Source organism: Zingiber officinale, chromosome 1B, assembly GCF_018446385.1.
Source record: "Zingiber officinale cultivar Zhangliang chromosome 1B, Zo_v1.1, whole genome shotgun sequence".
Lineage (NCBI taxonomy): Eukaryota > Viridiplantae > Streptophyta > Magnoliopsida > Zingiberales > Zingiberaceae > Zingiber > Zingiber officinale.
The window spans coordinates 23,645,899-23,664,620 of record NC_055986.1 but is presented as its reverse complement, the minus strand read 5'-3'; the positions used below and the strand labels follow the sequence as shown (position 1 = coordinate 23,664,620).

Below are 18,722 nucleotides of genomic sequence, written 5' to 3'. Positions count from 1 at the left end.
CGAGGATCAAGGACATCCTCAATGGGCTCCACGCCATCGGCCACCAAGTGGAGAACCGGGACTTGATAAGGTATGCATTAAACACATTTCCACGTAATAGCTTGTGGGCATCTATCGTAGATGCCTATAAAATTTCTAAGAATTTATTGAAACTTAAATTAGACGAGTTGTTTTGTGAATTAGAACTACAGGAACAAACTAACGTCGGGGCCGAGAAAGGAATTGCTTTGTTTGCAGGTCCCTCCAAAGAAAAGAAGAACAAGCCTGAGCCTGAAGCAGATTCTGACCAGGACTCTGAAGATGAAGAGCACCTGGTGAACTTGGTAAGGAAAATGTTCACCAGGAGAAAGAGAAGCTTCAGCAAGAAAGACTTTCAGAAAATCAATTCCCCCGAATCAAGGAGCATGACGTGCTTCGGATGCAACAAAAAGGACCACTACAAAAACGAGTGTCTGAAACTGAAGAACGACAAACCGAAGCTGATAAAAAAGAAGTCGCTCAAAGCGACGTGGGACGACACTTCCTCGGACGAATCGGAAGCCGAAGAACAAAAGAACCAGAGTTACCTCGCGCTGATGGCCCACGAAGAAGAATCAGAGGATGAATCGGAAGACGGGTCTGAACCCGAATCGAGCCACGAGTCCGTACTCGTTTCCGAAGGTTCCGAAGAGGTATATCGAAATCTAAACAGGAAATTTTTTAAAATTATTTCCTGCTTAAATAATAAATTAGTGAAAATAGAAAATGAAAATAAGTCACTCCTTGAGGAAAATCAAGACCTCAAGGAACAAATAAAAAACTCAAGTCCAACTCAAGATCTAACACTTGAGGAGGAGAATCTATCACTAAAAATTGAAATTAATAATTTAAAAGAAATGTTAGAAAAATTCACAACGAGGTCCAAGAACTTAGACTTAATTTTAAACAATCAAAAAACAAGTTACAACAAAACTGGACTTGGTTACAAATCAGGTTCAACTAAAACTTTTAAATCATTAATAACCCAACACAAACCAACACGTAAAGCTTGGGTTCCGAAAGCGTGTCTCACCACGCAAGTAGGACTTAACCAATTTTACATACCTAAAGAAAAAATATATTATATAAATTCAAATAAACCAAATAAAAAACTAAAATACAAACCTAAATCAAACAATTCAAAATCTAAAACTCACCAAAAATTAGACTATCACCAAGTTAATTATAATTAAAAAGAAACAGACATAAACCAAAGAACAAAAATTAAATTAATGGTCATTAATTCAGGGGGAGACTCCAGAATAGCTGGTACCTCCAAAACTAACCTACCCGGCAGGGGAACCCCAACCATCCTACCCGACAGGGTAATTAGGACTAGTTAAAGAAGGTTCAAGTTTAACTTGAAAAATGGTAATGGTGAAGTATTGGATGATACTACGTTAGGGAAACTTAGTCTATGCATGTCTAGGAAGATATGACTTCGACCTGGTGCATTTGGCTAAGTGGAACTGACCGAAGCTACCCTTTTTGAATCCTAACCAGTTAGACCAAGGTTTTGTACTAAGTCCAGTGGATAGGACTATTTGGAAAATCTCGAAGGCATGGTTACTTCAATGATGTCCGAGTGACTCACCATAGCCCAGAAACATGTGCTACAGGATGTTCAACACTTATCCCAATCGACATGCAATAATCATTAAAAGCCTGGGAAGTAAATTCTCTGGCATTATCGAAACGAACAGTCTTAATTAGATAATCCGGGAAATGAGCTTGTAATCGAATTATTTGTGCAAGCAATCTAGTGAAAGCTTGATTACGAGTTGATAATAAACATACATGCAACCATCTCATTGATGCATCGATTAAGACCATGAAGTATCTGAATGGTTCACATGATGGATTTATAAGCCCACAAATATCACCTTGTATTCGTTCTAAAAATGTTAAGGGTCCAACCCTAACTTTAATTGGTGATGGTCTTATAATCAACTTCCCTCGAGAGCAAGCAACACATGAGAATTCATTGGGTAATAAAATTTTCTCGTTTTCTAACGAGTACCCAATAATTCTTCGCATCATTATTGACCCTGGATGCCCCAATCGATCATGCTATGTAATAAAATTATTTCATTTAATAAACTTTTAGTTTGTAGTAACATGTATTTCAATGGCATTTAGTTTAGTACAATATAATCCAAATGAAACTGCGAGTAGCTTTTCTAATAAGCATTTCTTACCCGAGATATTACTCGTTATATACAAGTATTCTTTTTCATTCTCATCCATAGTCTCGATATGATATCCATTTCGGCAAATATCTTTGAAGCTTAACAAATTTCTTAGAGACGTAGGAGAATGTAATGCTTCATTGATATGAAGATTTGTTCCATTGGGTAGAAGAATATTAGCTCTTCCAGAACCTTCAATAATTCTTGCACTTCTTGATATAGTGCTCACACTTATATTTTTCATTACCAATGAGGTAAAGAAAGTTTTATTTCAAAGGATAGTGTGTGTCGATGCACTGTCAGTGAGACATGCATTATCCTCTTTGATCTAGAATTCCATTGGAGGATTTACCATTTTCTTCACAAAAGATAAAATAAGAAAATTAATAAACATAATAGATGGAAAAAAAACTTTATTCAATAATGTGATTAATATTATTCTCGTGCTGAATAAAAAAATCAGCCACATCAAACTTAGAAAGGTCATCCCTCTTGGCCCATTTAGCGGCCCATTTGACGACCTCTCATGTCGTCGACCGTCGGCCCTTGGCCGTGTCGTTACTCACTAGGACTTTCCACCCCTGGTCAATGGATTTTTACCTCCCCCAGGATTCGAACTCTAAACCTCCAGGCTTAAGTATTAGAGTTTATGAATCCTGGTAACTAAGTGAGATGCCCTTTGGCCTCTTGGGCGGCCCTTGTGGCGGTCCAACTGGCGGCCCTTATATCGTCGGCCCATTTGACGACCTCTCATGTCGTCGACTGACGACCCTTGGCCGTGTAGTTACTCACTAGTACTTTCCACCACTGGTAGTGGATTTTTACCTTCCCCAGGATTCGAACTCTAGACCTCCAGGCTAAGTAGTAGAGTTTATGAATCCTGGTAGCCAAGTGAGCTCATCTCACTTGGTTACCAGGATTCATAAACTCTACTACTTAAGCTTGGAGGTTTAGAGTTCGAATCCTGGGGGAGGCAAAAATCCACTGCCAGGGGTGGAAAGTCCTAGTGAGTAACAGCACGGCCAAGAGTCGTCGGTCGACGACATGAGAGGCCCCCAAATGGGCCGCCAAATGGGCCAAGAGGGACGGGTCGTTACAATAAAAAGGCGCCTTTTTATTGTAACGACCCGGCCCTCTTGGCCCATTTGACGACCTCTCATGTCGTCGACCGATGACCCTTGGCCGTGCCGTTACTCACTAGGACTTTCCACTCATGGCAGTGGATTTTTGCCTGCCCCAGGATTCGAACTATAAACCTCCAGGCTTAAGTATTAGAGTTTATGAATCCTGGTAACCAAGTGAGATCGCGCCTTTTTATTGTAACGACCCGGCCCATTTGGCGACCTCTCATGTCGTCGACAAACGACCCTTGGCCGTGTCGTTACTCACTAGGACTTTCCACTCCTGGCAGTGGATTTTTGCCTCCCCCAGGATTCGAACTCTAAACCTCCAGGCTTAAGTATTAGAGTTTATGAATCCTGGTAACCAAGTGAGATCGGATTTTTGCCTCCCCCAGGATTCGAACTCTAAACCTCCAAGCTTAAGTATTAGAGTTTATGAATCCTGGTAACCAAGTGAGATCTCACTTGGTTACCAGGATTCATAAACTTTAATACTTAAGCCTGGAGGTTTAGAGTTCGAATCCTGGGGGAGGCAAAAATCCACTGCCAGGGGTGAAAAGTCCTAGTGAGTAACGGCACAGCCAAGGGTCGTCGGTCGACGACATTAGAGGTCGCCAAATGGGCCGACGACATAAGGGCCGACAGTCGACGACATGAGAGGTCGCCAAATGGGCCGCCAAATGGGCCAAGAGGGCCGGGTCGTTACATCTTATACCTCTCTGGTACTTCCTCCCTTATCCATATAATGAGGATGATCATCATGAAAATATGGTCGGCAACCTCGACCTAGTCCACGTCCACAACCACGACCACGACCCATCCTTGACCTCGACCTCAACCTCAAGTTTGGTTTCCAAAATTATATGTTGTCACATTCACTTCAGGGAATGGAGCAGATCCGGTCAGATGGGCCTCATGATTTTTTTATCAAAAGCTCATTGTTTTGTTCGGCCAATAAAAGACATGAAATCAATGTCGAATACTTCTCAAAACTTTTTGCACAGTATTATTGTTGCAGGAGCACATTCGATGCATGAAATGTGAAGAATATTTTCTCTAACATATCTCCATCAATAATTGTTTCACCACATAATTTTAATTGAGAAGTAATTCGAAATAATGTCGAATTATACTCACTTATAGATTTAAAATCTTGTAGGCACAAATGTAACCAATCAAATTGAGCTTTCGGAAGGATGATTATGTTTAAATGATCATACCTCTCCTTCAAATTGTTCCAAAGAACAAGTGGATCCTTCACGGTTAGATATGTTAGGATCGATGGTCGCGGCTAGAGAAGGGGGGTGTGAATAGCCGACCCTAAATCTTCGTTTCTTTCTACCAGTTGACGTTAGCGCAGCGGAAAATAAAACAAAGAAACAAAGACAAGAATATCAAACCTCAACACGCAGCGATATAACGAGGTTCGGAGATAAACTCCTACTCCTCGGCGTGTCCGTAAGGTGGACGAAACCTATCAATCCGTCGGTGGATGAGTCCCCGGAGAACCGGCTAACAAGAACTCCTTATGGGTGGAGAAACCTCGCCACAATAACTCTTGCAACAGCAAGATAGAAGTACACAAAATACAAAGAAGCACAAGACAATATGAATGTAAAACAAACAAGCTTGCCTTCTCGTCTGGAGTCCGTTGATGAAGCAGCAGCTTCACGGATGCCAGCCGCTAGAAAACCAGCACGAAGCTCACGCGAAGCTTCAGCAAAGAGGAGCTCAGCAAAGCTCAAATCGCAGTAGTGAGGAAGAAGAAGTAGTTCATCGCACAACAACACACTTCTTATATGAACCTGCGAGGAATAAGACACAGAAAGAAATCTAGCCGTTGTGACTCAACGGCTAGGCCTGGACCGATCAGGCCATGGCCTGATCGGTCCGGGGAGGATCTGATCGGTCCCCAGACCGATCAGCCAACTCTCACAGAGAGTTGGCCTCGTCTCTGATCGGTCTGTGGACCGATCAGGACTCTGGTGGATCGGTCCACAGACCGATCCTCCCTCCTCCCTCTTTCTTCTCCCGATCTTCTTCGCTTCTGATCGTTTCCTGATCGGTCTACAGACCGATCAGATAACACTCAGTAGGCTACTGTTTGGTTACTGATCGGTCACCAGACTGATCCAGATACCCAGTGTATCACTGGATCGATCCACTGATCGATCCAGAGCTTGATTTTTGCCCAAACCAAGTCCCAAGCCTTCCAAACCAACATCCGGTCAACCTTGACCTGTTGGTACATCATGCTTAGCATCCGGTCACTCCCTTGACCTGCTAAGACTCCCCAACAAGTGTCCGGTCAATCCCTTTGACCCACTTGGTCTTTCCAACACCAGATGTCCGATCACCCTTGATCCATCTGGATCTTTCCCTGCCCGGCTTCACTCACCAGGACTTCCCAACTGCCTGGCTTCACTCACCAGGACTTTCCCTTGCCTGGCTTCACTCACCAGGACTTTCACCAACTGCCTGGCTTCACTCACCAGGACTTTCACTTTCACCTAGCTTCACTCACTAGGGTTTTCACCTGGCTTCACTCACCAGGATTTCCAATCTGCCTGGCTTCACTCACCAGGACTTTTCCGTCTGCCTGGCTTCACTCACCATTTTCCATCTGCCTGGCTTCACTCACCAGGACTTTCACCTGGCTTCACTCACCAGGATTTTCCATCTGCCTTCCTGATCTAGAGAACGAGCTACCGAGCCCTCTCTGACCTAGTCCGAAGAACGAGCTACCGAGCCCTCTCCGTCTTTCACTTCCGGTCCAGAGAACGAGCTACCGAGCCCTCTCTGACCTAGTCCGGAGAACGAGCTACCGAGCCCTCTCCGACTTCCACTTGCCAAGTTCCCATACTTGGACTTCTCCGTGCCAAGTCTCCATACTTGGACTTTCTCCCGTGTCAAGCTCCCTGCTTGGACTTTTCCCGTGCCAAGCTCCCTGCTTGGACTTTTCCGTGTCAAGTCAACTCACCTCGGGTCAACCGGGTCAACCTTGACCAAGGGTTGCACCCACAACCTCCCAAGTTTCTGTTCTTGTCAAACATCAAGATACAACTTGAGTCAGGTCAACTCGAGTCAGGTCAACCAGGTCAACCTTGACCTAAGGTTGCACCAACAATCTTCCATCAAAATACAACTCTTTTGTTCTCGTCAAACATCAAAATACAACTCGAGTCAGGTCAACTCGAGTCGGGTCAACCAGGTCAACCTTGACCTAAGGTTGCACCAACAATCTCCCCCTTTTTGATGTTTGACAAAACCATAACCTAACTTAGGTTTTCTAATGTTCTTCCTTGAACATTCTCCCCAAACCTACACTCTCCCCCTTTTTGACACACATCAAAAAGAGTGAATCAAGGTCAAGAGTTTCTTTCTAATGAAGGTCCCATACCTTTCATTGAATCCCTTAATTTCCCCCTTGATACTAAAGTCAACAATCAACTTAGTGATAATCCCATATCACTCAAGTCTTTAGAGTAAAAACTCCCCCTAAAAGTCAACTCCCCCTTGACTAATAGGTAAAACTCCCCCTAAAGGTCAACTCCCCCTTGACCATTGCACCAACAATGTCTTGGAGAGTTTCAAGCCTTTAGAAATCCAAAACACCAACTCCCAGCTGAAATTTCAAACAAAACAGTCGAAAATCAGCAAGTTGGCACGCGCTGATCGGTCACCTGACCGATCAGGATCTCCCTGGATCGGTCCAGTGACCGATGCAGCATCCCCTGGACCGATCAGGCAACCTCCTGATCGGTCACACATGCTGATTTCTGAATTTCTTCCTCCCGAAATTCAGAAACCTCTACAAAATTACAGAAAATTCCAAAAATTATAAAATTTTGAGGATACATTCCTCATAACATATACTATCATGGAAAAATAGTTTTCTATGAAAATAACTTCCATTTTTAAATCTTGATACAAAGTTCGAAAAGTTTTGAAATAGCTCAAAGTTTCAAAAACTTTGTATCAACTTGCTCAATGATGAATGCTATCACTAGAAAAGCTTCATCAAGGTTTTTCAAATCAATTTTGAAATGATTTTAAACCATTTAATTTAGGACCACAATCTTAGGGCTAAATGTACATGACTTGTACACAAGCTTTCCCTATGATCCTCAATTTCGAATTAGGCTCATCTAGGTACAAGAACTATGCACCTTGATCCTAACTCATCATCCTAATATCTCACACACATCTAAGGTGTATCAAACACATCCAAGTCAATTTTGATGTGAGATATGGTTTTAGGTTATCTTAAGCTAAGGTCTCATGCATTTTCTAAACATCAATTTGATCTCCATATCAAATTGTGTTTTTAACCTTAAATCAATTTCATTGATCCTAAATGCAAGAGAAGAGATGATGACATGACATATAATGATATCATAAATGAAAACATGTGCCAATGTCATGATGTCATGGCATAAAGTATGAAACTTAAATAGAGCATGACATTTGACTAACCTAAGCATTATCATGACATTTCAAATGATCATAAATCAAATATGATGTTATGACATGGCATCTGGCAAACAATACATGACAAATAGCATATAAAGGTATCAAAAATACCTAATTCTAGCCTTAGTTGCCATTTTTGATAATTTCGATCATTTTGCCATAAATTCTATATTCCTAAGTGTGATAGACCTAAAATCATATCTTCAAGACTTTTAGATCACTATGTGCCAATTAGATTGACTCTAGACAACTCCTCAAATTTGATTGGCACATTCTAATCACCTTAGGAATAATTCTTAATTTCACTTTCAAGGCTTGATTATACCTTGAAAAATCCTAAAGTGTCACCTTTTGCCATGATTAGGTTAACTACCTATTCAAGTAAGGTTGACACACTCTAACTCATCTAGCGTGATGAAATCACGCTCCTAGGAACCCAATACCTATTTGAGCTCATTGGGTTCACTAAGTATTCACTAGGGATGACTTCCCTAGCAATCCTTCTAATGACCCTCCTAGGCTTTGAAGCCTTGGTCATTTGGGACTCATCAAGATCAACTCTAGGGTGACTCCCCTTGTGACCTTGGTGATGGTCTTCCTTGCCCTAGATTTTGTTCCATAATCGAATGGAACATTGTGATAAGTGGGCTTGACCATTTGGGACTTAGGTTTGTGACCCAAACCTTTCTTGTCCTTGGACATTGGTTTTTGACCCTTAAACCCTAGAGATAACTTCTCCAAGTTCTTAAGAGTCTTCTCCAAAGTATCAAGTCTTGACCTCAAGACTTGATTCTCCTTCTCTAATACCTCAATTTTTAATTTTTCATTTTTCTTTGAGGTATTCCTAGGCATGTGTCTAGTTGTTTTGGGATTTCTACCTAGATTTTCCTTAGCCTTAGATGGGTTAATTCTAGGGTTGGCTTTCCTAGTGTTATCCTTATCTAGGCTCACATATTTGGCACCTAAGCATGTGTATCGATTTCTAATGTTATCATGCTTATTATTGTTAACAATAGCAATAAGGCTACTAGCATGTGTTATATTTGAATTGCAAAAATGAGCCTTAGAGATTACCTTAGGGTTTGCCTTAGCTCCCCCTATCGATGTGCTCGTCTTCTTGTCCTTGTGAGGTTGCCTCCCCCTCGGACATTGGCTCCGATAATGTCCCCTTCGCTTGCATTGGAAGCACACCACGTGCTCCTTGCTCTTGCATATCGGGACTCCGGCTTCCTTGATCTTTGGCGCCGGTGGAGTCTTTCTTACTCTTGTAATGTCCAAATTCCCTACACTCAAAGCATAATATATGCAATTTACTAGAACTTAAATTGCTTGAGTTACCTAGGGTTGAGGTGGGATGAATGCTCTCTCCTTCATCCCTTCCGGAGGTAGAAACTTCTTCTTCTTGCTCCGAACTTGAAGAAGAACTCTCCTCCTCTTCTTATTTAGATGTTGAGTGGCCCTCAACTTCTAAATCCATCCCTCCATGATGTGAACTCCTTGGCTCACTTGACTCCTCTTCATGGCTTGAAGTGGAGTTCCCCTCATGGAACTTAGCCAAGTTGTTCCACAACTCCTTGGCATTGTTGTATCCACCTATCCTACACAAAACATCATTAGGTAAAGAAAATTCAAAAATCTTTAATACCTCATCGTTGACTAGGGATTGGTGGACTTGTTCCTTGGTCCACTCCTTCTTCTCTAAGGTTTCTCCTTTCTTGTCCGTCGGAGGCTTGAAACCTAATTGGACACAACTCCAATTCTCAAGATTAGTCATAAGAAAATATTTCATTATTACCTTCCAAAACGCGAAGTCATCGCGATAGTAGAAAGGTGGAATCGTGACATCTTCTCCAAATAGATCCATTCTCTAGCTCGTGCTCCCCCGGGTGTTGATCCAATGAAGAGCGACCTTGCTCTGATACCACTTGTTAGGATCGATGGTCGCGGCTAGAGAGGGGGGGTGTGAATAGCCGACCCCAAATCTTCGTTTCTTTCTACAAGTTGACGTTAGCGCAGCGGAAAATAAAACAAAGAAACAAAGACAAGAAGATCAAACCTCAACACGCAGCGATGTAACGAGGTTCGGAGATAAACTCCTACTCCTCGGCGTGTCCGTAAGGTGGACGAAACCTATCAATCCGTCGGTGGATGAGTCCCCGGAGAACCGGCTAATAAGAACTCCTTATGGGTGGAGAAACCTCGCCACAATAACTCTTGCAACAGCAAGATAGAAGTACACAAAATACAAAGAAGCACAAGACAATATGAATGTAAAACAAACAAGCTTGCCTTCTCGTCTGGAGTCCGTTGATGAAGCAGCAGCTTCACGGATGCCAGCCGCTAGAAAACCAGCACGAAGCTCACGCGAAGCTTCAGCAAAGAGGAGCTCAGCAAAGCTCAAATCGCAGTAGTGAGGAAGAAGAAGTAGTTCATCGCACAACAGCACACTTCTTATATGAACCTGCGAAGAAGAAGACACAGAAAGAAATCTAGCCGTTGTGACTCAACGGCTAGGCCTGGACCGATCAGGCTATGGCCTGATCGGTCCAGGGAGGATCTGATCGGTCTGGGGACCGATCAGGCCTTAGGCTGATCGGTCCCCAGACCGATCAGCCAACTCTCACAGAGAGTTGGCCTCGTCTCTGATCGGTCTGTGGACCAATCAGGACTCTGGTGGATCGGTCCACAGACCGATCCTCCCTCTTTCTTCGCTTCGATCGTTTCCTAATCGGTCTGCAGACCGATCGAGTTAACCGATTGGGACCTCTGGATCGGTCACCGATCGATCCAGATGTTCAGATCCGGATCGATCCACTGATCGATCCAGAGCTTGATTTTTGCCCAAACCAAGTCCCAAGCCTTCCAAACCAACATCCGGTCAACCTTGACCTGTTGGTACATCATGCTTAGCATCCGGTCACTCCCTTGACCTGCTAAGACTCCCCAACAACTGTCCGGTCAATCCCTTTGACCCACTTGGTCTTTCCAACACCAGATGTCCGATCACCCTTGATCCATCTGGATCTTTCCCTGCCCGGCTTCACTCACCAGGACTTCCCAACTGCCTGGCTTCACTCACCAGGACTTTCACTTTCACCTAGCTTCACTCACTAGGGTTTTCACCTGACTTCACTCACCAGGATTTCCAATCTGCCTGGCTTCACTCACTAGGACTTTTCCGTCTGCCTGGCTTCACTCACCAGGACTTTCCATCTGCTTGGCTTCACTCACCAGTGTTGGTGCAACCTTAGGTCAAGGTTGACCTGGTTGACCCGACTCGAGTTGACTTGACTCGAGTTGTATTTTGATGTTTGACTTGGGAAGATTGTTGATGCAACCTTAGGTCAAGGTTGACCTAGTTGAGTTGCATGTTGATGTTTGACACTCGTGAGAGAGTTCTATTCTTGATATGGGACAAGAATAGATGTTTGGGAGATTATTGGTGCAACCGTAGGTCAAGGTTGACCTGGTTGACCTGATTCGGGAAAAGTCCAAGTATGGAGACTTGGCACTGGAAGAGTCCAAGTATGGGGACTTGGCACGGAAAAGTCCAAGCAGGGAGCTTGGCACGCGAAAAGTCCAAGTATGAAGACTTGGCACGGGGAAAGTCCAAACAGGGAGTTTGGCACGGGGGAAAATCCTAGTGAGTGAAGCTAGGTGAAAGGTGAAAGTCCTGGTGAGTGAAGCCAGGCAGTTGTGGAAATCCTGGTGAGTGAAGCCAGGTGAAAACCCTAGTGAGTGAAGCTAGGTGAAAGTCCTGGTGAGTGAAGTCGGGCAAGGGAAAATCCAGATGGATCAAGGGTGATCGGACATCTGGTGTTGAGAAGTCCAAGTGAGTGAAGCTTGGCATATGGAGTCGGAGAGGGCTCGGTAGCTCGTTCTCGAACTAGGTTAGAGAGGCACTCTAAATCGGTTGGATCGGTCCGGACCGATCCAGGATATCGTTGGTGCCTCGATCGGTCGGTGACCGATCGAATTAGATCGATGTCTCATCGACAGAACTCGATCGATGCCCGAGACCGATCGAGGCAACGCAACTTGCTAGAAGAAACCGTGGATCGGTCCTGCCGACCGATCCATTTGATGGCCCGACGGTCGGCGACCGATCAGAGAGTCGCTGGCGTACCCTGATCGGTCCATGGACCGATCGGTGGTTCCTGATCGGTCCACGACCGATCGGGCTTGATCGCGACACCGATCGGTCGGGACCGATCGGTGACAAATCAAACATTTTCTGAAGAAGCAGTGTGCTTCGTGATCACGTTTCTTCACTGCTTTCTTCGCCGTTTAAACCGAGAGCTTCTGCGAGCCTTACTTCTTCTTCTTCTTCCTTCGAAGTTCTCTCGCTTCCACTTCTTCCTGCTCCGAAGTCTTGAGCTCGCTTCCGAAGCTTCGCGTGAGCTTCCCGACGCTTTTCTCAGCGATCGCCGGTTCTCCGTGGAGTTGCTACTTCATCCGGGACCTCAGTCGACGAGGAGGCAAGCTTGTTTGTTTTACATTCATTTTGTTCTTGCTATTCTCTTGTACTCTTAGCTTGCTGTTGCAAGTGATTGTGGCGAGGTTTCTCCACCCACAAGGAGTTGATATTAGCCGGTTCTCCGGGGACTCATCCACCGACGGATTGATAGGGCTCGTCCACCTTACGGACACGCCGAGGAGTAGGAGTATCATCTCCGAACCTCGTTACATCCATCGAGTTTGAGGTTTGATTTCTTTCCTTGTCGCTTCTATTGTTTTATTTCCGCTGCGCTAACTCGACATTGTAGAAAGAATCGAACGATTTGGGGCGGCTATTCACACCCCCCCTCTCTAGCCGAGTACGAAGGATCCTAACAACCAGGACTTTCACCTGGCTTCACTCACCAGGATTTTCCATCTGCCTTCCTGATCTAGAGAACGAGCTACCGAGCCCTCTCTGACCTAGTCCGAAGAACGAGCTACCGAGCCCTCTCCGTCTTTCACTTCCGGTCCAGAGAACGAGCTACCGAGCCCTCTCTGACCTAGTCCGGAGAACGAGCTACCGAGCCCTCTCCGACTTCCACTTGCCAAGTTCCCATACTTGGACTTCTCCGTGCCAAGTCTCCATACTTGGACTTTCTCCTGTGCCAAGCTCCCTGCTTGGACTTTTCCCGTGCCAAGCTCCCTGCTTGAACTTTTCCGTGCCAAGTCAACTCACCTCGGGTCAACCGGGTCAACCTTGACCAAGGGTTGCACCCACAACCTCCCAAGTTTCTGTTCTTGTCAAACATCAAGATACAACTTGAGTCAGGTCAACTCGAGTCAGGTCAACCAGGTCAACCTTGACCTAAGGTTGCACCAACAATCTTCCATCAAAATACAACTCTTTTGTTCTCGTCAAACATCAAAATACAACTCGAGTCAGGTCAACTCGAGTCGGGTCAACCAGGTCAACCTTGACCTAAGGTTGCACCAACAAGATATTCCATTTTCAAAGCATCGTGAAGGTGACAAAGGAAAATCATCGCTTGAGCCTTATCTTGGTTAGTAGTTTTATTTCCTTCTATAATGGCATATCCAAGGCCATTAGCGGCAAGATGTATTTCGACATCAAGGATCCATGAAAGATAATTCTTTCCGATGATGTCGAGAGCCATAAAATCCAATTTCGTGAAGTTCGACTTGATCATTATAAGATGTAAAAGTGATGAGATTAAAATAAAATAAATGAGCTTATTGAAATCATCGATTACCTCAAACAACTTAGCTTCCTCGAGAGCTTTGTGCTAATAATGTATTATAAATCAAGAGAGAGTGCTCTTCTAAATCAAGAGCGATTACTCAAGGTGAGAGTATGTCGTTGAGTCGAGATAAGGAAATAAGAGAATAGTAAAAGAATGGGAAAAGGGGGAGAAATTTTATTCCATACTCAATTCACATCTATCTCACAAATAGCTTGAGCGTGTCTAATTTATAAAGCAAAACTAATGTAAATTATAGAATATAAAATGTCAATAGTCACATTCAATACTTGTAAGTTACATAACGTCACAACATTTATAATGGGAGTTAAAAAAATTTTTTAAGGTATATGATAGGTATTCTACTAATTACATCCACTAATATTCATAACAGATAAAGATTTATATGATAATTTTTCTATCCTAAAATATTAACTTTAATTGATGGATCATTAATATTTTGTTAAAGGAGTTAAAATTAGGAAAGATGAAAATAAATAAACTTAAGGGACATTAAACATACGATAATAATAACATGACATAAAAGATGAATTATTATGGCCAAAAACTTTTATTAAAAAAAGTTTAATCGCAATATCAATCATCATTGAAATCACATTAATGGACTACTAATAGTCATCAAATATTTTCAATGAAAAAGTCTTTGGTGATTCTAGACGATTCAAAAAAAATTTAGAAAAATAATAAACATGGACAATTTAAAAAAAAAATCCTTGAGATTATAACAATATTTATTTCACATGAGCTTTATAGGTTTATAAAAAAAAATAATAAAAAAAATTGACAATTTATAAACTTATCTACCCACATAATTTATTTTAAATTTTATATTTTACATAAAAAAAAATTACATGGATTTCGAGACAGGATCTCCTGGACCACTTTTATGGTCCAAGAGATGTGTCACTCGTATTTACGACCGGATCGTGGTCACGATCCGGCCGTAAATGATTGCGATCCTTTCTTGGATTCACCGTCCCCATCAGGTTATAGTTTTTGTTCTGAGCGAGCGGCCGGAGACCGTCAGGAGGACATCCTCACTCGGCCCCCAGTAACCTAGTCACTTATCCACCACCAGAGGCCTTCGGGCAACCCCCGACCGTCCGTTCCGAACAAAAACTATAACCTGGTGGGGGCGGTGAATCCAGGAAGGGATCACAATAATTTGCGTCGGATCGCGATCACGATCCGACCGCAAATACGAATGACACATCCCCTGAACCATAAAAAAGTGATCCATGAGATCTATGCTCCTACTCTATCCATTCTCTAAATTCATTTCTTAAATATTAAAATATTATTTAATTTAGGAGAAAAAAATAAAGAGAATAATTGGATAATGAAAAATAGATATTATATAGGGATTGAGAAAAAATAATAAAAGTGAAAGAGAGAAGAAAATAATAAAAAATAAAATAATAAAAATTTAAGATAAAGTAGTGTGTAATGAATATTGATCTTATAAATTTAATAAATTTGATGATTTATCTTAATTTTTAAAGATATTATAGAAAAATTGACCTAGATACTTTAACCTATGAAGTTTATTAAGGTAGTTGACACATTTAATCAACTATTATTCTTAAATAATAATGGACTTAATCAAATGTTTTTGAAAAACATATCCTTCTTACTGAATTTTTAAGTTTAGATATTCTAAAATTTTACATTTTTGTTATATGTACTGACTAGTTTTACTAATTAAATACTCAAAAATCATTAATTTATTATCATTCAAATATTTATTATTTTGAAACAATCAAATATTATAATACTTTTACTATAAATTAGTAATAAATATTTAGCCGTCAAGTATTAAAATAAAATCTTTCAATTCAATTAATTTCTAGAGCAACTATTAGACTTGCAATTTGTTGATAAGATATTATTTTCAGTCCTTTTTAATCGGCCTAGTCAAGAAATAATAAATTTGAAGAAATAAATTGAACAAAGGGTATATTTTTGAAAACTTATCCCTCTTACTAAATTTGTAACTTTAGTTATTCTAAATTTTAAATATATTTTTATTATATACAATGACTAATTCAGCTAATTAATTACTTGAAAAATCATTAATCTATTTTCATTCAATATTTATTATTTTAATCCAATCATTTTTATGACACTTTTGCACTATTAAATAGTAAAGTATTAATAATAAAAAAAATAAAAAGCTTTGAATTAAATTAATCCTTGTTATAATTAAAAAATTAAAAAAATTTAATTTTAATTAAAATTCATTATGATTTTATTAATGTAATTATTATTTTGTTAAATTAAATTAATTTTGTTGTAATTAAAATTCATTATGACCTTATCAATATAATTGTTTAAACTAATTTCGTAGTAATTCAAATTCATTATGACCTTATCAATATAATTTCGTTGATGAAATTATTTTTAAATTTCTTAAAGAACCAAACAAATTGTTATTTCATATTATTCACTTTTTACAATATCTGTATTTGTTATCCTTATCTAAATATTTCATGCAAAAGTATATTATAATTGTAAAGGATATTCTTTTAAATTTTATAATATTCTTTATTTTGCTATTTATGTTTATTCATTTATACAATATCTTTATTTTAGTATTCATTAATATGATCTGAAGGTATGGGAGAACGATGCGCTAAGATAATCATGGACTAAATAAATAGAAAAACATTTTTTTTGAATAATTTTTGTTTTTTTTTTCTGATTATCATGGCAATGGATTAAACAACCTTCCAAGATTTGTTCTTTCTTTTGCCACTCTCCATTTATTACCTGATATATATATATATATATATATGAATCTTTTATATAAAATACAAAATGATAAGGACATTTTATTTTATTTTGAAATCATTCTTTCAGATGAATATAAATAGTTTCTAATAATTAAAAAAATATATCATCGACCTCTATAGAATGACATAAGAACTAACCATTTTGCATCATAAAAAATAAAAATAAAATTATGAGCTAATACAGGTTCTCTGGATAAACTCCCGAATTTCTCTATATAGTGCATTTGATTCAAAGGAATGCAAATTATTTTCTAATATTTTAACAACAGTTCATCTGTTCATCTTCATTTATATATTTTTTTTCCTTCTTATTTTAGAGCAAAAATGAAACATTCTCTCAACACACAAAAAAATACTTGTATATAAAAAAATAACAAAATTATGGTAAATATTTTATATTATCCTTTTAAACTTCTGAATTCTGTTGTGAAACAAAAGATGGTAAATATTCGAATTTGCTATTAGATAAGAAAAAAAATGAAATACAGATCACCCTACCAGCAATGGAGCACTCAAAATATAACCCTAAAAAAATTCTACAAAAATCAAATAAGTTATTCAACCATCCTATGAACTGATACAGCAAGTTAATTGTTGTCTCAATGGCTCTGTTGGTAAATGGTAAAGATAACACATCCTAACACAAGTTAAACCTTTTTGTAACTTTAACTTCATCCAATTCCACTCAGTTTATCATTTTGCCAACCAGTACCTGATCAACAACAACACCACCTAGTCACTTGATTTTATTTGCTTTAGTAACTTCATACATTAAGGTTTTTTTTTCTTGGTATATAATGTTTCCCGACTTCCAAAACTTTGACACAAATTACTCCTAACTCACAAGAATCCAAACAATGCAAAATCTAACTATGTTAGAATTTTAGGCAGCTGAAATAATCAGATATGCAGATTTTCTAATTTTGTTATCTGGTCAAACACTTGGGAGCCACATAACTGGAAAAGCAAACAAGATAAAGGAGAAACAGATGAATTTTGAATTGCCAGAGTTGTAATATTAGCTCCCACCTGCTGTGCACTTACACAGCGCATGGACAAGTATAGGCAAGGACAGTCCAGATCTAGGGCGAAATTGCTCCTTTTTAGCCATTTAGCTAACAAAATTTATGTTATCAGAATACAGTCACCATAGCTCAACTGATTTCCAAATTGGTAGCATAAATCTACATACATGGTAGAGTAACAGGTTATTCAAATAATGATCTCAACACATATTCAGGGATGCAAGAAACAAAGAATCACAGTATAATCTATCAGAATGCATAAATATGATTAATAGACATTGGTTTGAGCTAACCATTATATCATATATGTGAATAACTTAATTTATTATATGCTAGAGCATAGATATTTACACAACAAGCATTGCCATCACTGAGAGTGACAACAGAAAGCAGTTATTATAACTACGTTTGTACCAATCACTGGTTTCAGCTCAGAAGATAGGAAAGATGTCCTGATCATCATCTCCATCCATGTAATTGAAAGGCATATCTCCTTTGTAGAGGAAACTCGGATTAACATAGCACTTCATTTCATGAAATAGATTTAAATTGTCAACCAGTTTGTGGAACACATTGCACCCGCAACACTGTTACAATACAAGACTATGAGTTTGCATCAGAAAGAGGAAAGAATCCCTGCTGCTAACAAGGAAGAGGACCGAACGGAAAACTGCTGCGTTCGAAAAGTGACTTGTAAAGTACCTGAACAAAGACGGTGCCATCAGTGTAAGCATGGGGGTTGATGGCGCGAGTCGTTCGCTGGCCACAGACGTTGCAAGTGAAGGAGACGCGCATCCGACGTCGGGGAGATTTGGTGTATAAGGACCATGGGAAGGTAAGAACAGTCTGATCAGTTGAATCAGCGTCAGCTGGGATGGGAGGGCCTTCCATTCCAGATCCCGTCGTCCACCCTCTTCCAGCTGCAGCACTCAAAACCAACCCCATCGCCGCATCCTAATAAGAGATCACAAAAGGAGCTTTAAAAAGCAGAGCTTCCCCCATCCCAGAAACAGGAAGAGAAGAAAAAGCAGTTGAAATGAACGAAAAACCTTGGGAAGGTGGGAAAGGGAACCGCGACCGCCGAGGAAAGGCACAAGGCTGGTGCTCTCAGACGCAAAATTAAGATCCTTTTCATCTTCCCGATCTAAAACGATGCAAAAGCAGAAAATTTAAACAGCGACCGAATCAAAGACGGGAAAAAAAGAAGGAAAAGGACACGAACCGCTCTTGGAGGCGATCGGTGGAAGAAATTGGCGCCGAGGCGTTGTTCTCTTGGGCAAGAAGAAGGAGAGGGGAGACGGCGACGATGGGATCGCTGCCGATGCCGCGACGGACTCCATTAGGGTTGCGTAGGCGAGAGGCGTCTAGCAGGCTACGTTTTTCA

The 18,722-nt window shown here is 40.5% G+C and overlaps 1 protein-coding gene across 1 annotated transcript; it reads right to left on the bottom strand.

The window, feature by feature from the left end:
* Positions 1-17,556: 17,556 nt before the first annotated feature.
* LOC122052945 lies at positions 17,557-18,722 on the bottom strand. Its single transcript, XM_042614719.1, has 4 exons — positions 18,561-18,722; positions 18,388-18,482; positions 18,041-18,292; positions 17,557-17,925 (listed from the first exon to the last, which is right to left on the bottom strand). The coding sequence occupies exons 1-4, from the start codon at positions 18,676-18,678 to the stop codon at positions 17,770-17,772; spliced, it is 621 nt and encodes a 206-aa protein (XP_042470653.1). The 5' UTR covers positions 18,679-18,722; the 3' UTR covers positions 17,557-17,769.

Coding starts and splice junctions, on each gene's coding strand:
- LOC122052945 (XM_042614719.1), bottom strand. CDS start 18,678: ATGGAGTCCGTCGCGGCATCGGCAGCGATCCCATCGTCGCCGTCTCCC. Junction 18,483..18,560: donor ACCGATCGCCTCCAAGAGCG/GTTCGTGTCCTT, acceptor GCATCGTTTTAG/ATCGGGAAGATGAAAAGGAT. Junction 17,926..18,040: donor ATGGCACCGTCTTTGTTCAG/GTACTTTACAAG, acceptor GTATTGTAACAG/TGTTGCGGGTGCAATGTGTT.